This window comes from Zeugodacus cucurbitae, chromosome 4 (genome assembly GCF_028554725.1).
Source record: "Zeugodacus cucurbitae isolate PBARC_wt_2022May chromosome 4, idZeuCucr1.2, whole genome shotgun sequence".
In the NCBI taxonomy this organism is placed as follows: Eukaryota; Metazoa; Arthropoda; class Insecta; order Diptera; family Tephritidae; genus Zeugodacus; species Zeugodacus cucurbitae.
In genome coordinates, this window is record NC_071669.1 from 46,709,134 (window position 1) to 46,729,683 (window position 20,550).

Consider the following 20,550-nt stretch of genomic DNA (forward strand, 5'->3'; position numbering starts at 1 on the left):
TTGGTTAATACAAAAAACATGATATTCTTCTGTACCCAAGCCAGTAAAATAAGAGGGAATTGGTTAAGGTGGATGCATAAGAACCTCCTAAACAAGGTCCCAGAGCTTCTACCGAGTCACTTTAGATATGTGTGGCCTGGTGTTGCCCTGTTGGTATACAAGTCCTCTGCTATTGCGAACAGCCTTTAGAAGGTAAAATTGTTCACAATACAGGTCCGAAATAATAGTTTGGCTATAGGTTAATATTTTGGAGTAAATGATACCGTGAGAAACCCACAAAGCACATCCTGACCGCCCATACTGACTTGAACACCGTTTGTGCCATCTCACTGTTATTCGACCACGATCATTTCTGGTTGACATTCTTGTTAGTGAATCACTTTTCATTACCAGTACCCACTCGGTACAGAAACTTATCGATTTTGTATTATGTCCATATAAAATTTCGCGAGTGTCACAAGAAATCGTAGCTTTCCAACTCCATATAGCATAACTTGATACTTATACAACGCGAGATTCAAATTATTAATGTCACATATTAGAAAAATAATTTATTTTATTTATTGAATAAAGTATTACGTTCAGTCATTATAATCAAAAATCGAATTTTTGAAAGTTTCTCTAATATTTTCTAAAATATTTTTCATCTGTGATATTTTACATCGATCCACTGTGTTTCAAATAAAGAGCGTATCCAGTTAGATCTCTTCTTTGCTTTGTTGTAAATTAGGACATGCGCAGTAAGTATTACAACAAAATGTTTCAAATTGAGAGTGCACATGAAACAAATTTCTAATAACAACAACAACTGCAAACCTAGTACATGCGTATGTTAGTGCATAGGAACTCTACAATTTAAATGTTGCTCACTAATTTGATGCAATGTTTTCAAGCTTACGGTAGTACATACACATATGTATGTATGTATGTTAGTATATACAAGTTGACGCTGCGCTGTCAGATCCTTTCAGTGCATCTTTCGCCTGCAATAACAAAAACAAACAACAAGGTGAATATAAAGAAAGATAAATAAAAGAGAAAATCACAACAAAAACAAAAAAGAAATGCTTTAAAAATCTCTTACCCGAAAAAGTCGACAAGTTTATGTGTGCGAACACATGCTTTGCGTTGTCAGCGGCGTCGGCGTTTCGGGCAGTGGTGACAGCACTTTTAATGCTCCACTTTGGATTCCCACTAAATACTTAGTGGCTATATATGTATGATGGTATGAGTTGTTGGATATTTTATGTGTGGACCCTTATTTGGCGCATGTCACAATTGTAGCCGTTATGAGTTAGTGTATTTTTGGGCTGATCCTTTGCCAAAATGTGCATGGCATTCATTACAGAAGATTAACATTTTCCAGACGTCAACTGTCGTTCGACACATTTTTGAGAGATGCCGGATGTGCAACACAACTGAAGGGACCTCCACATACAACTGCACACACACACAAACATACGTATATGCAGAGATGAGCAGGATATTTAATAAAGGACGCTTGGATGAGTGTTAGAGAGATAGAGAGAGAGAGTAAGAGTGTGGTGTGCTTGCCTGACCCTCGGGAGGTAAATGGTCATTGTGGCAAATTTTATTGTTGTTACAATGCTTGTTTAGTTGTTATGGTTATGGATGTTGTTGTCATGGGTCAGGTTGCTGTTCTGAGGTTTTCTTTTTATTATCTGTTGTTGTATGTGTGTGGCACGTTGTTAGGGAGATTAAAAAAGTGTTTATCCTCATCTTTTACCGCTCAATCCCTAACGACCTTTGTATGCGAACGCAAGCAACATGCCGTTATTTTTTGGATTGTGTGGCCAGTTTCGAGTGCATGCCAATGTGCAGGGAGGAAGGGAGGTGGTCGCATAATTGTATGCTTGCGAAATGAAAGTGAAGGTGCAGAACGAACAGGTAACAATGGCAAAGTAAGACGGGTAAATATGCGAAATAAAATCGCTGGCAAATGCTATGTGGCATGCCATGCGTTTGTGGCAGCAGTTCACATTGTTATCATTTACATACATACAGATCTAACTGTATTTATGTATATGTATGTAGTGCGTTCTCAAATAGTTGTGCGCTAGTATGGTAGCTGGCGGTGAAAGTGTAAACGTGGTTGTATTTAATATGGTTGGTATGCAAATATTTTGTAATTTTGTTGTTGTTGTTATTGTAATTTTTGTACTCTCTTTACAAAACTGTAACTTTTTGCGGTTAAATCTGCTCCTCACTTGTTGTCAACTACGTTTGCCTCGCCACTTGCGGTTGCAAATGCTTGAAATCCATACATTTCTCTTGCTACAACAACAACAACGCTGTGTTCCTGTTGCCTTTTCTGAATAAGAATGCCAGTTGCACTTGCTGTCAGCGTTGTGGCAAGAGTAAGATCTTTGTTGTTGTTGTTATTTTGCTACTGTTGTTGCTATTGTATTTGTTTGTTGTTGCTCTTATTTTAATGTTGTTGTTGTTATTTTTGTTGTAATTGTATTTGTTGTTGTTGTTGTACGCTCATATATTTTTGCCATGTCTACCGTTTGCCGACAACTTTTCTAATTGAAATTTCGTTGCGGCTTATGCAAATTAAGTTTAATTTCCTTAAATTGTATTGAAATCGAAATTCGGAGCGAATGAAAGTGAAAAGTTGAAAGTGAAATGTGGAAATGTGGAAATGTGTGGCAATGCATAAGAATTCAACGCTTCGGTTTCATTTGAAATTTATTTATTTTTTTCGTTTATTCATTCTCTTTTGACTTACATTAACGCATTTACATATACATATAGATACATATATACTATCTTCATTGTGTTGTGATTTATTTTGTTGTTTTTATTTTTGTTTTTGTCTTTTTTTGTTTTGCTATAGATACTTAACTTAATATTGTATCATTCGCACTTAAGTCTTTAAGCATACAGAATTTGATACATTATGGTATACAATACATTTAATTACAATATAATTTAAAATGACACTAACTAAACAATAATAATTTATACATTACTTATACAATAGTGTATGTATGTACATAATGCTAAGGCAGTAAATGTAGTTTAATTAAGTGCTTCTAAGTAGATTTATGCATATTTAAGTTATTTCTCATTTTTATTTAGTACATTAACATTTTATTTCGTACAAATCGTAGTGAATTTAGCGAGTGGGGTGTACACGGCGTATGAGTAACAACTGGATTTTGCTGTCCCCACGCATTTATCGAACATGAAAATGATAGCGATGTACTTATCACTTACATAAATGCATAAATTCTTAACTTCGTTGTGCGTCTGCGACATTACAAATACACTGAAGGCAATGAGCGAAGTGTATACAAAAATCGCGGGCCACCGCTGCGTATACGTAATATGTGATTTGAAATTTAATTTGCGTATTCAAGTGGCATGCAGCTGATTGGGCGACGAGGTGTTTCTGCAAAAATTACGCGCGAATGCAATTGCGACAAATTAAGCGCAAACAAAATAAATATATTGAAAAAAAAATTGGATAATTTTCAAAAAAAAAAATTTTAACATAAAAAATATTCAAAAACAAAATTTAAAGGAGATATCATAATTAAATTGAAAAAAAAATATTTGAAAAATTTTCAAAAAATCTAAAAAAAAAATTTTAATATAAAAAATATTTAAAAACAAAATTTAAATAAGATGTCTAAAAAATTGCGACAAACTAAGCTAAAAAAAAAAATTTGAAAATTTTTCAAAAAAATGTTTAATATAAAAAATATTCAAAAACAAAATTTAAATGAGATATCTGAACAAATTAAAAATAATATTAAAAATAAATAAGTAATATTAAAAAATAAAAAAAAAAATATTTTTGCAAATATTAAAAAAAACATCGCCCCTCTTTGTGTTTTGTAATGCCGTGCGTACACATTTTAGCCGCTAGTGCGTGACACAAGTGCGTCTAATCACCTCAATCAGCAAGTACCGTCGCTTATGAAATTATGCAAATTTCGCAATACAATGATTACGCGTGCGCATTAGCGTTGCCGCACACACACACACACACAAAATACAATAAAAAGTACGCTATTTCCTTATGTTATTATGCTTAGCTCCCCAGCAGCAACATTTGACAACTTTGCATTTGTCTTCTGTCGTTTGTTTTTGTTGTTGTTATTCGTTTATTACATTATTTGTTTGTGCTTCAGTCAATCAACGCCCGCTCGTGTTAATTAAATTGCCTGCACTTCGCACACGAAATACGTTTCAAAACTACACGGCGAATCATTCCATTTCAATCCCTTGCCATCGCGATTCCACAACTCCATGCAATTCTCCTCCTCGCCATTCTCATAACGGAAATTATTCGGTTCGCCAGCATTCCAATTCGTAAATGTAATGGGTCGGCCATTGGCCATCCAAAAGTAGTTGCCCTCATCGGCCAAGTCAGTGCCAGATGTCCAGAAGTGTTCGTGACCCAAACCTGCTGAGACGCGGCAATAAGAATGCGTTGCAAAGGTGTTGTGTGTTGGCATATGGAAGGCAAAAAGAGAGTGCATTAATATTGTATTTATGTAAATGTATATACGGTATATAAATAAGGTGGGTATATTGTGTGCGAAGTGGTAAATCATGCAAGAGTCCAACCTCTAGTGGATCTAAAGGCACAGCGCTGCGAGTCAAATGCTACAAATCAGACACACGAGACGTACAGACGAAATGTTTGTGTGACCACAGTCGCCCGCGGCAGCGCCAATGGACAGCTGTGGTCAACCTACGTGCCGCATGAGTTAGGTTAGCACGAGCGTTTATGTGCTTAACGTGTGCGCTAGCACAGCTGACGTCAGCGGTGAGCGTGACACACAATGGGTGAGCAGTAAGTAGTTGCTTTCACTCTGAATTTGAATATGTTTGTTTGTTTGTGCACACATAAGTCATGCAAATACTCGCAAATCCATAAAACACCAGGGCAACAAGCATTGTGCTGCGCTCGTTGACTTGCCCGCACATGCCTCATGTAAACTGTGGCACGTTGCAAGCAGCAAAAGCGAAAAGAGCGCGCAAAAAATAATCTTGCAAAAAAATTGAAATAAATATTAAAATACAATATATTAGTTTACAGTTTTCCGGGTATTATGTGAGGCTAAAGAGGTGCATTGACCATTGCCATCAACCGGAGCGCGCCACAATAGTCGGCACAATAAAGCAAAGCAGAGCATGGCATGGCATAGAGTGCCATTCACTTCGTACCTTTCTCGCATTTTAAATTATGTTATGTAACACAATGCGGCCATCGCACGACATAGCCGCAGGCAGCAAAAAAGCTGGAAAAAAAATTATCAGAAAAATCCGCTAAATTCGTAAAATTCGCTTGGCAACATGAAAGTCTGAATGAGTAATCTCATGCGCTTGGCAGCGCAAAAAGCTGTGCAAATTAGCACAGCGCAGGTAAGCGCTTTAAACCTAAAACAATTTATTAACCATGTTCATTAATTTGTTAAACTGTATTTCTTGCGCATTCCAGACATATTTAATTGAAGAACGATTTTGCAACATTTGGCGCAACTAACGACGAATTCCGCACATTAATAAGTATTTATGTACAATTATGTGCGCCAAATACTTAATGTGTCTCTTACAGTGCAACTTAAGTAATTAAATATGCAATTGAATAAGTAATCAAGCGTAATTACTAAGCCGCTTTGCTAATCTTGCATTTGAATTAATTCACATTAGCCAGCTGCTTGTTACACTTTTTACCGCTTTACCACAATTACCGACCATTTTATATTGAGAAATACTCACCAAAATCGCGTATGTGTTTTTCCAGTCTGTCATTCTCTTCTTGTGATGCAATACTTGCTAAGTGCATGCCATGATAGCGGCAATATTGTGATGCTTTGAACCAATTCGCCTGCAAAAAATTATAAAAATTTATAATTAATATATAAAATTATCAAAAAATTACAAAAGCATTAGCAATAAAACAGCATTAACATTTGATAAAAGTGAAAATAATAAAATAATTTATTAATTGAATAAACGATTATTCAAAAATATTAAAAAAAGTAATTGCTTTTCTAAAAATACTTCTTCGAATTTAAATATTTCTCAATGTGAGCTGATTATAATAGAATATTGGAAGAAAATATACATTCGAGATCAATTATGGAATTGAGAAAAATGTTTTTCAAGGCATAATATTGATTATGGAAATCTGACTTGTACCAAAGTGTAAGCATCATCTACATATATATATATATATATACATTCTAAAAGATATATACATTCTAAAATGTCTTATCTGAGAATTGAATTCTTTAGATTAGTGTTTAAATTCTGAGCTACAACCTATTCCAGTTACTCAATCGCAGTTGGTCGACATATTTTTAGAAGCCGTCTACAAGTAGAGGAATAGCCAAGTGAGAACCGCTTCTAGCTACATTTACAGGGACTTCGCTACACCAAACTGTTTCTCGGGGGATATAACCAGATAATATTGAAACAATTAATAGTGCTCCCTAGAAACAAACTGAGTCAACTTAGTGTAGACTAAGGTGTCATTTGCACAAACTAGGCATCTAGATGCCGATTCTGTGATCTAGTAGCGGAGACACTTGAGCATTTACTCCTTGACTGCGATAACGTGGAAAATAAGTAAGGTAATGGGGTAATCTGTATACTCAAAGAGATAGTATCGCATCCATCAAGCCTGGAAAACTAGTAAGGTTTCTTAACGCAACGGGGTTAGACGGTATATTGTGATAATAGGAGAGGGCACAATAGACCGCAGTGCGATCCTCAAAGTCTAATCTATTTAAAAGTCCACCACAACTTACATGAACAAGGAAAAAATCATAGAATGGATATCGAATACGAATCGTGATAGATGATGATTGCAGGACGACGAGAGTAATGGATTTCGGGTGTTTGTTTCCTCAATAGGTTTGTTGTCGTTCCATTTCATTTTATGTGTAATTTAAAATATGTTCTACCGGAATATGGTACTCGGTTGGTGTGCATTCTTATGCACCAATTCATATAAGAGTATATGTAATATAAATACTAGTAGTTATATGTGCTTGTCACTGAATTCGCTCGGTTTACTGACTTACAAGCATGCGTGTTATATTGAATTATAAATTTTAATTTTGTCTGGATTTAAATCACCTTCGCGTGAAGTGCATCAGCAACCGACATGCTAACTTTTTTATTTTCTCTGCAGATGTCTATCTGATGGACAAATCAGAGCGAACAAGTTGTTGTTATGGTCTTATTGGCAACAACATTGACGAAAAGCAACGGTTCCGGCAGTACGTTAGTCGCAGAAAATATTGTCCGTCTGTGTGTCGAATATACTGTGATGGATGTCAGACAGACTCTTTCGAAAGCATCTTAAATATTCATAAGAAACAAATTAAGTATTTAACAGAGACAGAGACTTCGTGATGGTGTCAATAAAATGGAGCGGCGCTAAATAACAAAATTGATTTTATTATTTTTTGTTGTTGTTTTTTTAATTTCTGGTTTTAATATAAATATTTAAGAGTAGCATTTGCCAGCTCGTTGATTTTAAGAAAATAAATTTTGAGAAGGGAATATTATACAGAGTTTCAGTATTAAAATTAAGGCAAGAATAGCAGTGTTCTTCAAACAGTTTAGAGTGATTATAATTATTTATAAATAAAATTATTTTTGTTTGTGGATGAACAGATACTTTTACCAAACATAAACTTTTATACTATATTTATGCCAATAAGTGGGCTGAGTTCGGAGTACAACCAGTATTAAGATATTAGATAGAAAAGACTTCGAAAATACCTCATTAAAGTGGTATAATCTCTTGCTCGACTTAAATCTTCTTATGCGAGTTTATACTATTTATACCAATTGTCTGTTCTATTCACCGCCCCTCGACAATTTTTGGCTTTATTAACTCTATTTTCAACTTTGTGAAACTTTAAAGCAGAAATTTGTAACGAAATTTCAAAATATTTTCACAATTCGACCTAAATAGTAGAAAATTAATGACTTTTACCATTGTTTATTTATAATTATCCAATTTAATTTCACATTTATTTGACTTCTAATGCAAAAGTTTGAATTTTTAATTAGTTAGGATGCGGTATACGTGTGTCATACAGCTACTATCAGGTACTATTTATTTAGGCCAATGCATTAATGAATCACCGAACACTGATTTAGTGAAATTAATTCACTCCAAATTCATTTTCGCTAATTAAAACCAATCGAGCATATAAACGAGCGCATACTCATACATACACAAAACAAATATTTTGAATACATGAGCTAGCTGTTGGGTATATTCAACTAGCTACAGATCAACATATATATAATATAAATATGTATGCTGGCAAGCGCGTGTGTAAATGATTTCATTCAATTCAGTTGGCATTTAACCACAATTGCATGAATACTATTAAGCATCTTTGACAGCAACTGTTGCTGTCAATTGCCTTTGCCACACATAAACTTAATATAATTTGGTTTCATGCGTCGGCCTGCCATTTATGCAGCACATTTGCACAATATTTGTGAATGAAGCTTCATCCCTGCACAAATATAATTAAGTAATAACTGAGCTGGATATTCATTTCCATTACAGAGAAATGGCCTATGTTGCTGCTGAATTGCAAATGTTCTTTATTAATATAAGAAGAATATGCTGGGCATTATTACTTAACTATATGATTTATACATATTTACTTTTGTAACCGACTCACAAAAGAACAGTAGATAAGTAAACAAATTATGCTACTTGCAAGCCACAACAGAAAGCAAATACTAACTTAGCGAGCTGAATTCGACATAACAGCTTATGCAAATATTCTATTGAGTTGGTATAACTGCTTTCTTCAATGCTACCAAGTTTTGTTTTTTTACCAGTTTTCTAAGGTTGCACCGCGAGTGCTGCCAATCAGTTTGAAGAAATGGTATAATTTCCTTGATTTGCTACTCTTTAATGCTTGGCTGTATGCTTAAGCAACAGCTTATTTTAGCGGTAGTATTCTATAGTGAATTAGTTAGGGAAAAATGTTAATGTGAAATTGTTTAAGGGATAACTTTTAATTTTTATTACTGTCAACACTCAGGTATGCAACTACCAAACTCTCTTAAATTTTATTTTCATCATTATACTCTCGCAACAAAGTTGCTAAAGAGAGTATTATAGTTTTGTTCACATAACGGTTGTTTGTGTCACCAAGAAATAAAAGAGTTAGATATGAAGTTATATATACATAAATGATCAGGATGACGAGTGGAGTTGAAATCCGGATGTCTGTCCGTCCGTCCGTGCAAGCTGTAATTTGAGTAAAAATTGAGATATCTTAATGAAACTTGGAACACATGTTCCTTGGGACCGTGAGAGGGTTGCTTTCGAAAATTTGGAACAAAGGATCGCCTTCCTGGTGCGTATATTTGGATGTAATTTTTTTTGGGAAGTGGGCGTGGCCCTGCCCCCTAATCGGTTATTTGTAAATATCTCGCAAACCAATGAAGTTATATAAACCAAACTTTCTGCAATCGGTTCTCTTACGTACCCCACCACACACCATGGAAATAGTTGAAATCAGATAATAACCACGCCCACCTCCCATTTACAGAAAAATTTGCAGAAGGGAGCTGCACTCGGCAGCATCGCCCACTTATGGGTCAAAAACCATATCTCAGGAACTACTAGACCGATTTCAATGAAATTCGGTATATAATATTTTCTTTACACCCTGATGACACGTGTGGAAACTTTACTTTATAATATATACATAGATAAGGAACCAATAAGACAGCGGAATAAATCTTTACACAAATATTAATCTGTGGCATCTCTTGTGAAAAAATTGTCGCAATCGGACTATAACTTTTCAAAGCCCCGAAAATCGAATATTAAGTATTCAGTGCCCCATGGTAATTTTTCACCGAAAATTTAATTTAATTTAGAGGAAATCTTTTTCTTCTAATAGTGTGTCTCTGTACCAGAGATGGTTAAAATCGGGTCATAACTTCCCCTAGCTCTCATATACCTCATTATAGGATTTTCAAATTGGGGCAAATTGTGTGTTATCTTAATAAAAATATATCAATAAATTTCGAGAGTATAAAATGTTCGGTTGCACCCGAACTTAGTCTTTCCTTACTTGTTTTTTTTTTATTATTTTGTATATAACAGTAATACTTTTAACGATAGTAACTAAGCTCACAGTGTATTCCAGTCACGTCAAATAAGATCGTAACGGTATTTTCATTGATAAAGTTGAACTAAGCGTTCATTATGTATGAACTTCATAATCGATATCTTTACTTTTGTTTTTCAATTAAGTGCTTAATCAGATAATTAAAATCGGCAATAAATTTTCTAAGTTCAACTCCAACTAAAATGCTCTTCACGAAAACGAACTGTTATTCAAATTTCTCTGAGTGCAAGCATCTTCGTAAAATACTTCCAAACCTCTTTAATCATTAGTAATTTAATTTCCTTTCAGTAGCTAAATTTAATAATAATTAAGTAATTTCACATTTATGCATTTAAAATTAAAGCAGAAATCACAGCAGAGTTCTATGCAACCGTCTTGAATTTAACTTTGTGGATAGTTATTTATGTTGCATATGTATATCCACACACTTACACATAGAAAATATGTCTGCCTGAGTTTCCTGCCTTTTTCCATATCAACTAAAGCGAAAGTTAATAGCCTTAAACTAATTAATTACACCGTATTTCCAGCATCTGCTTGAAGCCATTTACCACTTGAGCGAGACCTACGTATCCACCGTCACAGATATGTACACTTACACATACATATGTATATTAATATGTGTGAGAAGGTGTTTAACGGCAAGTAAATATAACTTGTTGCACAATCTAATTAGCACCAACTTAATGTTGATGGAATGCGTATACGAGTACATACATATGTATGCGTTTATAATGCATTATAAGCGTGCATATGTACATTAATGGGTATGTATGTATGTAAATGTGTATGTATGTATGTATGTGTGAGTGACGCATAATATATTAACACAGGTGAACCCGTAGTGTTAATATGCTTGCTTCAATGAAGAGCTTCAATTAATTTTGTACTTTCCGTTTCTTTTCGCACCGTTTCGTTCCTGGCATGCCACAGCTAGCAGCTTTGATGTTTTACAACTTTTTTGTTGTTATTTGTAACATTTTCATACTTCATGCCTTGCCAGCAGACAAGTGTATAACGGGGACACACTCAGACTCCTTTGTTTACGGGTTTTTCTTTATTAACTAGTGAAAGTGTTGCAAATGGGTCGTCTACTAATTAGATGAAAATTTTTTATTGTTATTACTATGTTGTAAGGGGGACATGTTTCCTTACAGACACACATTTAAACTTAAAAGAGGGAAAAGTTGCATAAATATACATACAGACATATATATAGTATATATATAAACGGCGCCTATATCTTTGTCAAAAAGATTTATAAAGTTTCTCCACCTATTTGTGGAGGCTGTGCAAGTTTTCTTTTCTAACGCCCAACGCCTGGATCTCATGGCATTTAAGTTAGCGTGCAGAAGTAAAAAATATATCTGATTATATGTAAAAAAATTCAATCTCATTAAAATATAATATGTGAACTATATAGGGTTGCCACCTGACTATAAATATAAATAAATAAAAATTATTTGAAAATTTTATGCTACGTTAATTAAAGGAAAAAAGGTTGAAATTCAAAAATAAAAAATAAAAATCATATAAATAGAGTTGTCCCTTGATTTTAAATAAAAATTATTAGAAAATATTTGTTCCGTTAAAAATTCGGAATGGAATGAGTGTACACATATCTCAATGTTTTCTAAGATTTGAGTGAAATTTAAGTCATATTAGGGTTGACATGCTTTTGTTAGATATTAAATTGAGTATACTCTCAAAATTTTTACTATATTTAAATCGTATGAAGTAACAAGAAATCTAATCTAAATATTAACAAGTAAGGAAGGGCTAAGTTTGGTTGTGACCGAACATTTTATACTGTCGCAATTTATTTATTTAATTTTAATAATATTTTATAATACACAATTTGACCCACATATTCGTCATATATATTGTTAAAGTCCATTGAAAGTTGGAAACCATAATATTAGGTTAGAAGCACCGAGGTCCATGTGTTTGATATATGGGTCCTTAAAAACCTATGGTCCGAATTCGGCGATTTTTAGTATGGGGCTGCCACACTATAAACATAGTATTTATGCAAAGTTCTGTTACTATATCTTCACTAGTGCTTATTTTACATATTGTAAAGTAAACTATTCCGATCGACTTCAAAGTTCTGGTATATAGGAAGAGGCGTGGTTGTGAACCGATTTGGCCTATTTTCACAACATATCATTGCAAGGAAAATATTACAAACCAAATTTCATTGATATTTAGCAACTTTGTTGCGAGAGTATAAAAACTTATCGGGTTTTGGGGGCTAGGAAAAGAAGGGAGTCGATTATGAATATGTGTGCCGAGTTTAGCAATTCAACTAGTTATGTAATTAAAAACTTTATCTTGAATTCCACGGTTCTATTTGGCAATAAAGAAACTTTATTGCATGTTGTTCTGACAGTAATATTGTTAGAACAGATATCATAGAAACAAAATGCGACAAGTATATAAACATTTGATATGGCTTTAAAATTAGTATTTATTTTAATAATTCCATAGAGTTGCTATCATTTACATAAAAAAAAAATAAAAAAAAAAATATTTAAAAAATTTGAAAGAGCTTAGAGTTTTTTTCAATGTAATCAATCAAACTTAAACATTTTTGCAGTAAAAAGATATTTATTTATTTGTAGTATCATTGACACATGATCGTATTTTTTTTTGTGGAGAAGAAATACCTAAGTAAAACAACTTGAACTTCCAGCACTTAAGTGCTATAAATATAAATATGCATGATTTAGTATCTAATTGATTTCAACAGTCGCAACTGCTTATTATCTACTCATTTTACGATCACTTATGGCAACCTGCAGTGTCAGTTGGCGGTGACTTAACTGTCACAATATTAAATGTTGTTTGCTTAAAGCGTAAACACTTTGTTGTTTCTACAAAAAGATCTATGCATTTTTCATGCAAAATAGTTGGAAAATAAAATCTACAATTCAATTTGTATCGCCTTAATTTAATATACACTTGAGTAACACGCGCCTCTTAATATCAGTCATTCAGCTGACTAATTACTTATTTAAGCAAACTCTAAATAGCGGCTAAGTTGCAATTTGTCAGTGTACAAAAGATGCATTGGACACATTTTAATGCGAATTCAAGTTCAGACGCATAAAACTAAACACTAAATTAATGAATATATAGATTATAAACTGGTCGCAAGCGATTCTCTTTTTGTATATAATTATGCTGGAATTGGGTGAACTCTGACAGTGTGTGACAAAATTAATGTGTGCGCTTTTCAAAGCAATTAATCAACATTAAAGGCGTCTTAAGCATAGACACATGAGCGTAAGCGGCTACTCAGATACGCATTTAGGCGAGTAACATACAATTATGCGAAAAGTAGCGAAATATATTGAAACTAGTTAGTTTGGATAAGCGTGCTCTTCAAAGTTTACGCTCTCGCACCGAAATAGTTTCGGCGGCGCCATTTTGACCCATCGTCGTGTGACTACTTTTGCTGTCAAATTTAACACTGTTCTGAAACCATTTGGTCTTAGATCTGATATTTCGATTTTCGAATAGTTTAAAATCCTCTTGGTATAGAAATTGTTTATTTTTATATAATATGTGAAAGAGTGCACTAGTAAATGGATAACTTCTTATTTATTATCTTATTTTATCTTTAGAACTGTTATTGGATAACCCTACTTTTGTTGTTCCAGAAATCTTATTACAATTCAAGACTGTTAGACTGTATGTAGACTTCTTTAATTGATGATTTCTCATTATCTTGCCTTCTACCTTCTTTGTGCCAAGTTTGGTTTGTCATCTGAGAAAAAGATGTTAAGAACCATCTATTTTTTAGGGAACTACTCAAATTGCAAGTGGATGTGATTACTTTCAGAAACCCTTCTGAGGAAAAAATTAAAATATAACAACCTACAATCTTTAACTACTATCCTTAAATCATCCACAATTACTTTTCAGAAAATACTTCTTCATAATACTCTCCAATCATTTTATTAATCTCATTTTAATAAATTATAGACGCTGCTAAGTCAAATATTTGTAAAGTCTCAATAATTAATTTTTGTTACTATGTGATTTCAAAACTGAAAAGAAACATCGGTATTTGTAACCTTCGACACTGATCCGATGACTTGACATAAAAACGAGTTTGTAAGGAATGCTGAAATGAATGTTTTTTCTATTAATTCGTTTTTAATACTCATGCATATTTTAGATAATAAAATCATTAGAATTGCTTAGCTTTGCTTTTGGTGTATTGTGTAAACGCTGGCGCTAAAATCTCGAATAAAAAAAGATATGGTAATCAAATCAACATTATAAATATTAAAATCTTTACAATTTATTCAGTTGATTTTTAAAGTGTGATACGACTTTTTGCAACATATTAAGAGTTTATTGGCAATTATTGCTTTAAATATCAGCCTCTAAAATATATTATTTATAAAGATAAATAATTGTTTCAGTATCTTCCATAATTGCTATTTATTGCTCACTTATAATTAACGTTAAAGTCAAGTGAAAGCGGGAATAGAGACATTGGGACCAAGATCATACAACTTAAGTAAACTCATAAGTCCATCAGGTCATCTAAGTTTTTTTTTACAATTGTACCTAGTATACAATGATTACATACTAATAACAATTCTAATAAGTTAAAAAAATAATTAAAAGCTAAATGTTAGAGAAATTCATTTGCTGCTACAGTTGCCTTGCTATGTCTGAAGGCCTCTTACGTTTCAGTCGGTTTTCTCGTTCAGCAGTACCGATGAGTCTCGATGCTCTTCATTTACATGCTGTATAAGCCTCATTTCGTGAGACTTTGAAAGTTTGGTCATCTCATTTACTACCGAATCCACACCAAGATCACGGTGAAGGTCAGCAGATCTAACATACCAAGGAGCATTAACTATACTTCTTAGTACCTTATTTTGGAAGCGCTGAATGCAGGCAATACAGTTTTGACTTGAGCAACCCCATAGTTGAGCTCCATAGGCCCAAATTGGCTTTAGTACTTGATTCTATATAAACAGCTTGTTTGCGATTGAAAGCGTGGATCTCCTACCGACCAGATGGTAAAACTTAGCAAATTTTAAATTAAGCTCGCATCTTTTTTTCTTGACATGCTCTTTCCAGCGAAGCTTAGCATCTAGGGTGATTCCTAGGTACTTAGCATTATTGTGATGTGGTATAGGAGTACCATTTATAAAAATGGGATGGTATGATGGTTTTTTTTAAGTAAAGTCTACTTGCATTGATTTGGAATCGTTTAATTTAATGCGCCACTAGGAAGCCCATTTAGTAATTGCATTGACTGCTGTTTGCACTCGAAGGGTAGATATTGAGGTTGACTCTCCTGCTGCTGACAGGGCTGTGTCATCCACAAATGTCGTTGTTACATAACTAAAGCAAGTCATCTAAGAATCACGTCTAATAAAAGCAACCCGATTTGAATCGGAATTGATCAAAATTTAAGTATTCGACTTATACAATAAATAAACCATAAGGAAGAAATATAATTTTATGCAATTAAAATATGCAGATCTCTACTCCTGATAGAATTTTCCATACATAAACCAAATCTGGTTTAATAAAAAGTTAGTTGCTTTCCATACGGTGAGTTTCCAAACTTCTATGCAATATTTTCATTTAAATTTGCATTTAATTGTGTTTTAATGGCATACATTTTAATGGTGCATACGAGTATAATAAAGCTGTCTTTAAGCTCATTGCGCATTGATTACTCAAGTTAAGTGATTTTTCATCATATTAAAATATAACACGATTTTCATGATTTTTGGACGGCAAATAGTAGTCATAAAAAATAGAATGCAGACGAGGCACGCTTGCATTTTATCTGTTTTATCAATTTTGATCTCTTATTGTTTTTATAAGGTTGAGCTCATAAAACTAACTATTGGAAGCTTTAATTAATTCCATGCTTAGTTTAAGCGAAATCGTGCGAAACCTGCGGCAAGCTGACAGAATTGCCTGCATTTGAAGTAGACTGTTCATACTGAATGTGTGACTTCATGCTCTTAATCTGTTTTATTCTGAAGGAGAAATAATATGGCAACAAAATGTTAATGATTAATACGGAGTAAATATATCCTTCATGCTTCTGAAGTAGAGCTTGAAATCGTTAACAAAATTGAAGTCGAAGCCAAAGTCGAGACAAAAAATGTTGTTCAATAAATATCGATAATAAATGCTCAGTCATTACTGTGTGTCACTGGGTTTTCGGTGTCAATGACTAACCTGTGGTCAAAATATGAATCACTAATAAAATATGTTCGGAGCGCTCCATTAAATTGTGGCCTTAAATTGAGTCGCGTCATAATTTTATTGCTATTAAATCACGAGCACCTAAGCACTAAAGTAAGCGCTATTTATTTGAGGTACACTTAAAGTCACTTTACATATTTATGCCGCCTACATTTTTGTTTGATGGCTCATAAAAAGCCAACGAGATGCAGGGCCCGTAGCGTCTATAATTTTGCACAAAACTGCAGAGATCACCGCAAGCGGAGCAACAAATGTGTGCTATTCTAAAATTTATCTACTATTCGTATTAGCCACGAGCAAACATAGAGCATATAGCATATAGCATATGTACGGCAATAACCGTTAGTCTGTCTGAGCGTCTCATGAAAAATATAGTTTAAATGTTAGACTACAAAATTTTATGGCAAAAAAGATTCCCATGGCTTTATTATTATTTCAGTGTGCAATACTTGGCTGCTTGGCAGCTGTAAAATGCAAAAACCGACAGAAGAATGCACAAGCGAAACGCAAAAATGCCGTTGACAGATTTAAGCGCACGTGCAAAGTTACATGCTTGGGCACGGTAGCCATGTAGAGAAGACACACAAGCTTAAACTCAAGCAACGCTTGCACTTGTTTACATATAAACAAGTTGATACGAGCATATAGAAGCAGTTAAATGGCAGAACACTTACATATGCATTATACATATATTTATTATATTGATACAAAAACAAAAACAAGAAAAATTAAACAGAACCGGAAACTGGCTTACCTTGAAGAAGATGCCGAGGTAGTAACGCTTCTCGCCCAGTTTGAGCAGCGGCATTGTCCATTTGTTCGTGTATTGAGACTCGTCCACACAGTTCGGACAATCTGTGACGGCAGCAGCAGCAACAACAGCAACATAAGCACCAGTAGTGATCCACCAAATTAAGTCACACCAAGACACGAGCAAAGCAAGTGATGTGTGAATCGGCGCACAAGTGGGCAAACCACAAAAGCAATGTAAATATAAAGAAGAGAGAAAAGAAGATTAATTAATTACAATGGTTTTTAAAGCAGAACTGGACAGCTGGTTATACAATAAAATACAATTCCATAGTCGTTGATAAATAAGAAGAAGCAGAAGCAGAAGAAGAAGTAGACGATGCAGACAAAGCAGAAACTTACCAAAAGGGTGTTAAATTTAATTGCAATGGCGGTTTAACGATCTTACATTCATACATACAAATTAATTTAATTGATTTTATGACGCCGCACTTTATACATATGCATTTAGTTTTAAAGGCCGTATTTTTAGGCATTACGAGATCGCAATAAAGGTCAGCCAAAGAGATCAAGCGCAAATTGAAATTCATTGGTTGGTTGTAAAAATATGTTTGATTTGAGTGTATAAAGATTCCAAAAATGATCAGATAACTTTTATGTCAATAATTTTTTAATTAAAAATTGAAGGTAGGGATTGGTGCGGGGGAAACCCGATTTTTATTATAAGCGCAGAATATTTTGCATATGTGTATTATAGAGAAATTTGCATAAAGAGCAGTAAATTAAAAAGATATAAGCGATTGTTTGCTTTAAAAATAATAAATATTTGTACAAAATATTCTAAATACTGTTGATGATACATATTTTTAAATTCTACTCGTATTCTAGATTTAGACCCTTAACATTATGAATGCTGATATATATGAATGTTTTTTAGTTTTAAGTTAAAAATACGATGAATTATTAAAATTTAAATTAAATTTAAATCAATCACATCACTAATGTAGCTAAATTTAATACCAGACCCTGTATGGCTGAAGTGAGACCTAGGTGCTTCAAACTTCGGCTTCAAAAATGTAATTCTATTCCTCCTCCTCATCAATACTGCAAGGTACGGACTGATCGGGTGTTAGGTTAACAGTATTGAAAAAATCCTTAAGAGAACCCGAGAAACCGAGAACATGAAAACTACCTGAGTATGATAGGCCATTGAAAATTGGTTGTTTTGGAAACTTAAAAAACGGTAACAAAATTAATGAGATTGCACTAAAATATTATCTCTTTGAATATATTTTTGATAGATGGCGAAATGAGAAAATACAAATAACGATCTAAACCAATATCTGCGTATACATAACAAAACATGTTATGTTTAGAATCAGTCGAAAAAAATAGTTTTGAGGTAAAGGCCTCTATAGGACCTTTGATTACACAGCCACACAAAACAAAATTTGTCATGACCTGGGGCTCTAACTATGTGCACCGAATCCGAGGTCAATTTAATCAGATCAGGGTTTTGAGATAACCCCAGAAAACCAATATGTCGGACAGCGATTTTTAAAGCTCATCGGATTCGCTTGAAACTCGTTATTCGGGGGTTTTCGATTACGATGTTTTTGATTACGATGTCGGTTTTTTTCAAAATTCAAAATGACGGATCCAACATTGCGGACGCTTGATTACAAATTTGACATTACTTTTTGAAAATTCAAAATGGCGGACACATCTTAAAACTTTCCCATACTTCATCTGCCATTTGGATGTTTGAATAACCAACACCGGATTCAGCGACCCTAAAAACATATAGTGCACATAGTAAGAGCTACATTTCCTTCGTGTGACTGTGTTATTTGTTGGTTTTTTGTAAACTCTTAAAACACATTTGATTTCAATTTATTTATGCAAAATCCTGAAGTTGACAAAATAAAAAAAAATAATTGGGGACTGCAGCGTCACTGGACGGTAATCAAATTAAAAGTCAAGTGTATAAACTTAAATTTATTTTATTATTAGCGGTATATGGGTCTTCAGAGGAACCAAGTGTTAATACTAATCTTTGTAAGGTACGCTTTTTCGTCGCTATTGGATGATGCAGAAAAGACAAATATGTTGAAAACTAGTATTATTTCGATATGGCAATACTTTAAATGTTGTGTACTGGAATAAGTTCCATTATGCTAAATTCGATATAACCTCAAAAACACAGATAAAGTTCTCAATTGACTATAATAAAGTTTTGTGGTGCTATGGTTGTTTATCTTTCTGCACCAGATTATTGATAATCAAAATATAAAAATTATGGAAAAAAAAGGTTTGAAATGAGATAGGTAAAAAACTATTTCAATTATCTGAAAAAATAAAAATATTTTCACAACAAATATGATGTTTGTATAATAAATGAAACAGACAGAAAGAAGGTACGCCTTAGAAATATGAAATAAATAAGAGTTTTCTTCAATACACACTCGGACGATGAAGAAAACTGCTAATTACAAATGTCTGCGCGGTTTAGTCAACTCAGAGCAAAACCGGGTAGGTGTTTACAGTTTATAACCAGCGAAAGGAAAACAGTTATTCGCACAAGATAAACATGTATGACGCAAGCGTTCTATTTAAATATTTACATAATATTTATTAGCAACATTACAAAGGAATTTCAAATATTTACCTTAGATATAATTGTATATATAATCAAAATCTGCAACTTACTTGCGAGAACCATTTTATAAACATGACTAACGAATTCATTGTAAAATTTCAAAGTAACGAGGGAACTTCGTGTGCTGTTCCATATGCGTTGTCATTAGTCAAAACTTGACGGCCCACATAGCAAGGTCGCTTGTGAACGGTATTGTTTGAACGAACGTCACTGCCATTAAATGGACAGAAGCAACTAAACAACACAAACAACACTAAAGTAACAACTCAACATATTTGAATACTTGTATACATTAGCAACACTCCGCGTTGAGTAGTCGTTTTTGTTGTAGTGTTGATAAATATGGAAAATGCAAAAAATATGCGAACAAAACACACGTTGCGAGTAAAAATCACTGAAGAAGGTAACTAATATGCATAGAAATATCAAATGGCGACGCCCTCACGGAAGGTAACAATAAATGCACTGACACACACACACACACACTAGAAACTTGCTTTACAGCGTGTCTTAAATGAATTGCAACGGTCGTTGCCATTGTAAGCTTAAGCTACTTTATGGCAATTTATTATCGTGTACCCGTCAAATGCAGATTTGCCACTCGATGCTACCGCGCATGCAACGCAACTTGTAGGGCCCAAGGTGGTGTGATTATGTATTGCAAAAACGCCAAACACGTTTCACGCCACTGTACATTGAAATTGTGGGAGTTGCGCT

General features: G+C 33.7%; 1 protein-coding gene across 2 annotated transcripts in view; it reads right to left on the reverse strand.

The window, feature by feature from the left end:
* Positions 1-2,741: 2,741 nt before the first annotated feature.
* The window catches only part of LOC105221019 (probable serine/threonine-protein kinase tsuA), a 60,329-nt gene continuing 42,520 nt past the window's right edge, over positions 2,742-20,550 (reverse strand). Inside the window, exons 3-5 of one of the 2 annotated variants that reach the window (XM_011197653.3) lie at positions 17,179-17,279; positions 5,761-5,869; positions 2,742-4,441 (exon numbers count right to left, since the gene is read on the reverse strand). In XM_011197653.3, the coding sequence (XP_011195955.2) occupies positions 4,188-4,441; positions 5,761-5,869; positions 17,179-17,279 (464 nt within the window). In that variant the 3' untranslated portion in view covers positions 2,742-4,187. The remainder of the gene's footprint in view (positions 4,442-5,760; positions 5,870-17,178; positions 17,280-20,550) is intronic. The other variant, XM_011197654.3, reaches the window with a different exon arrangement.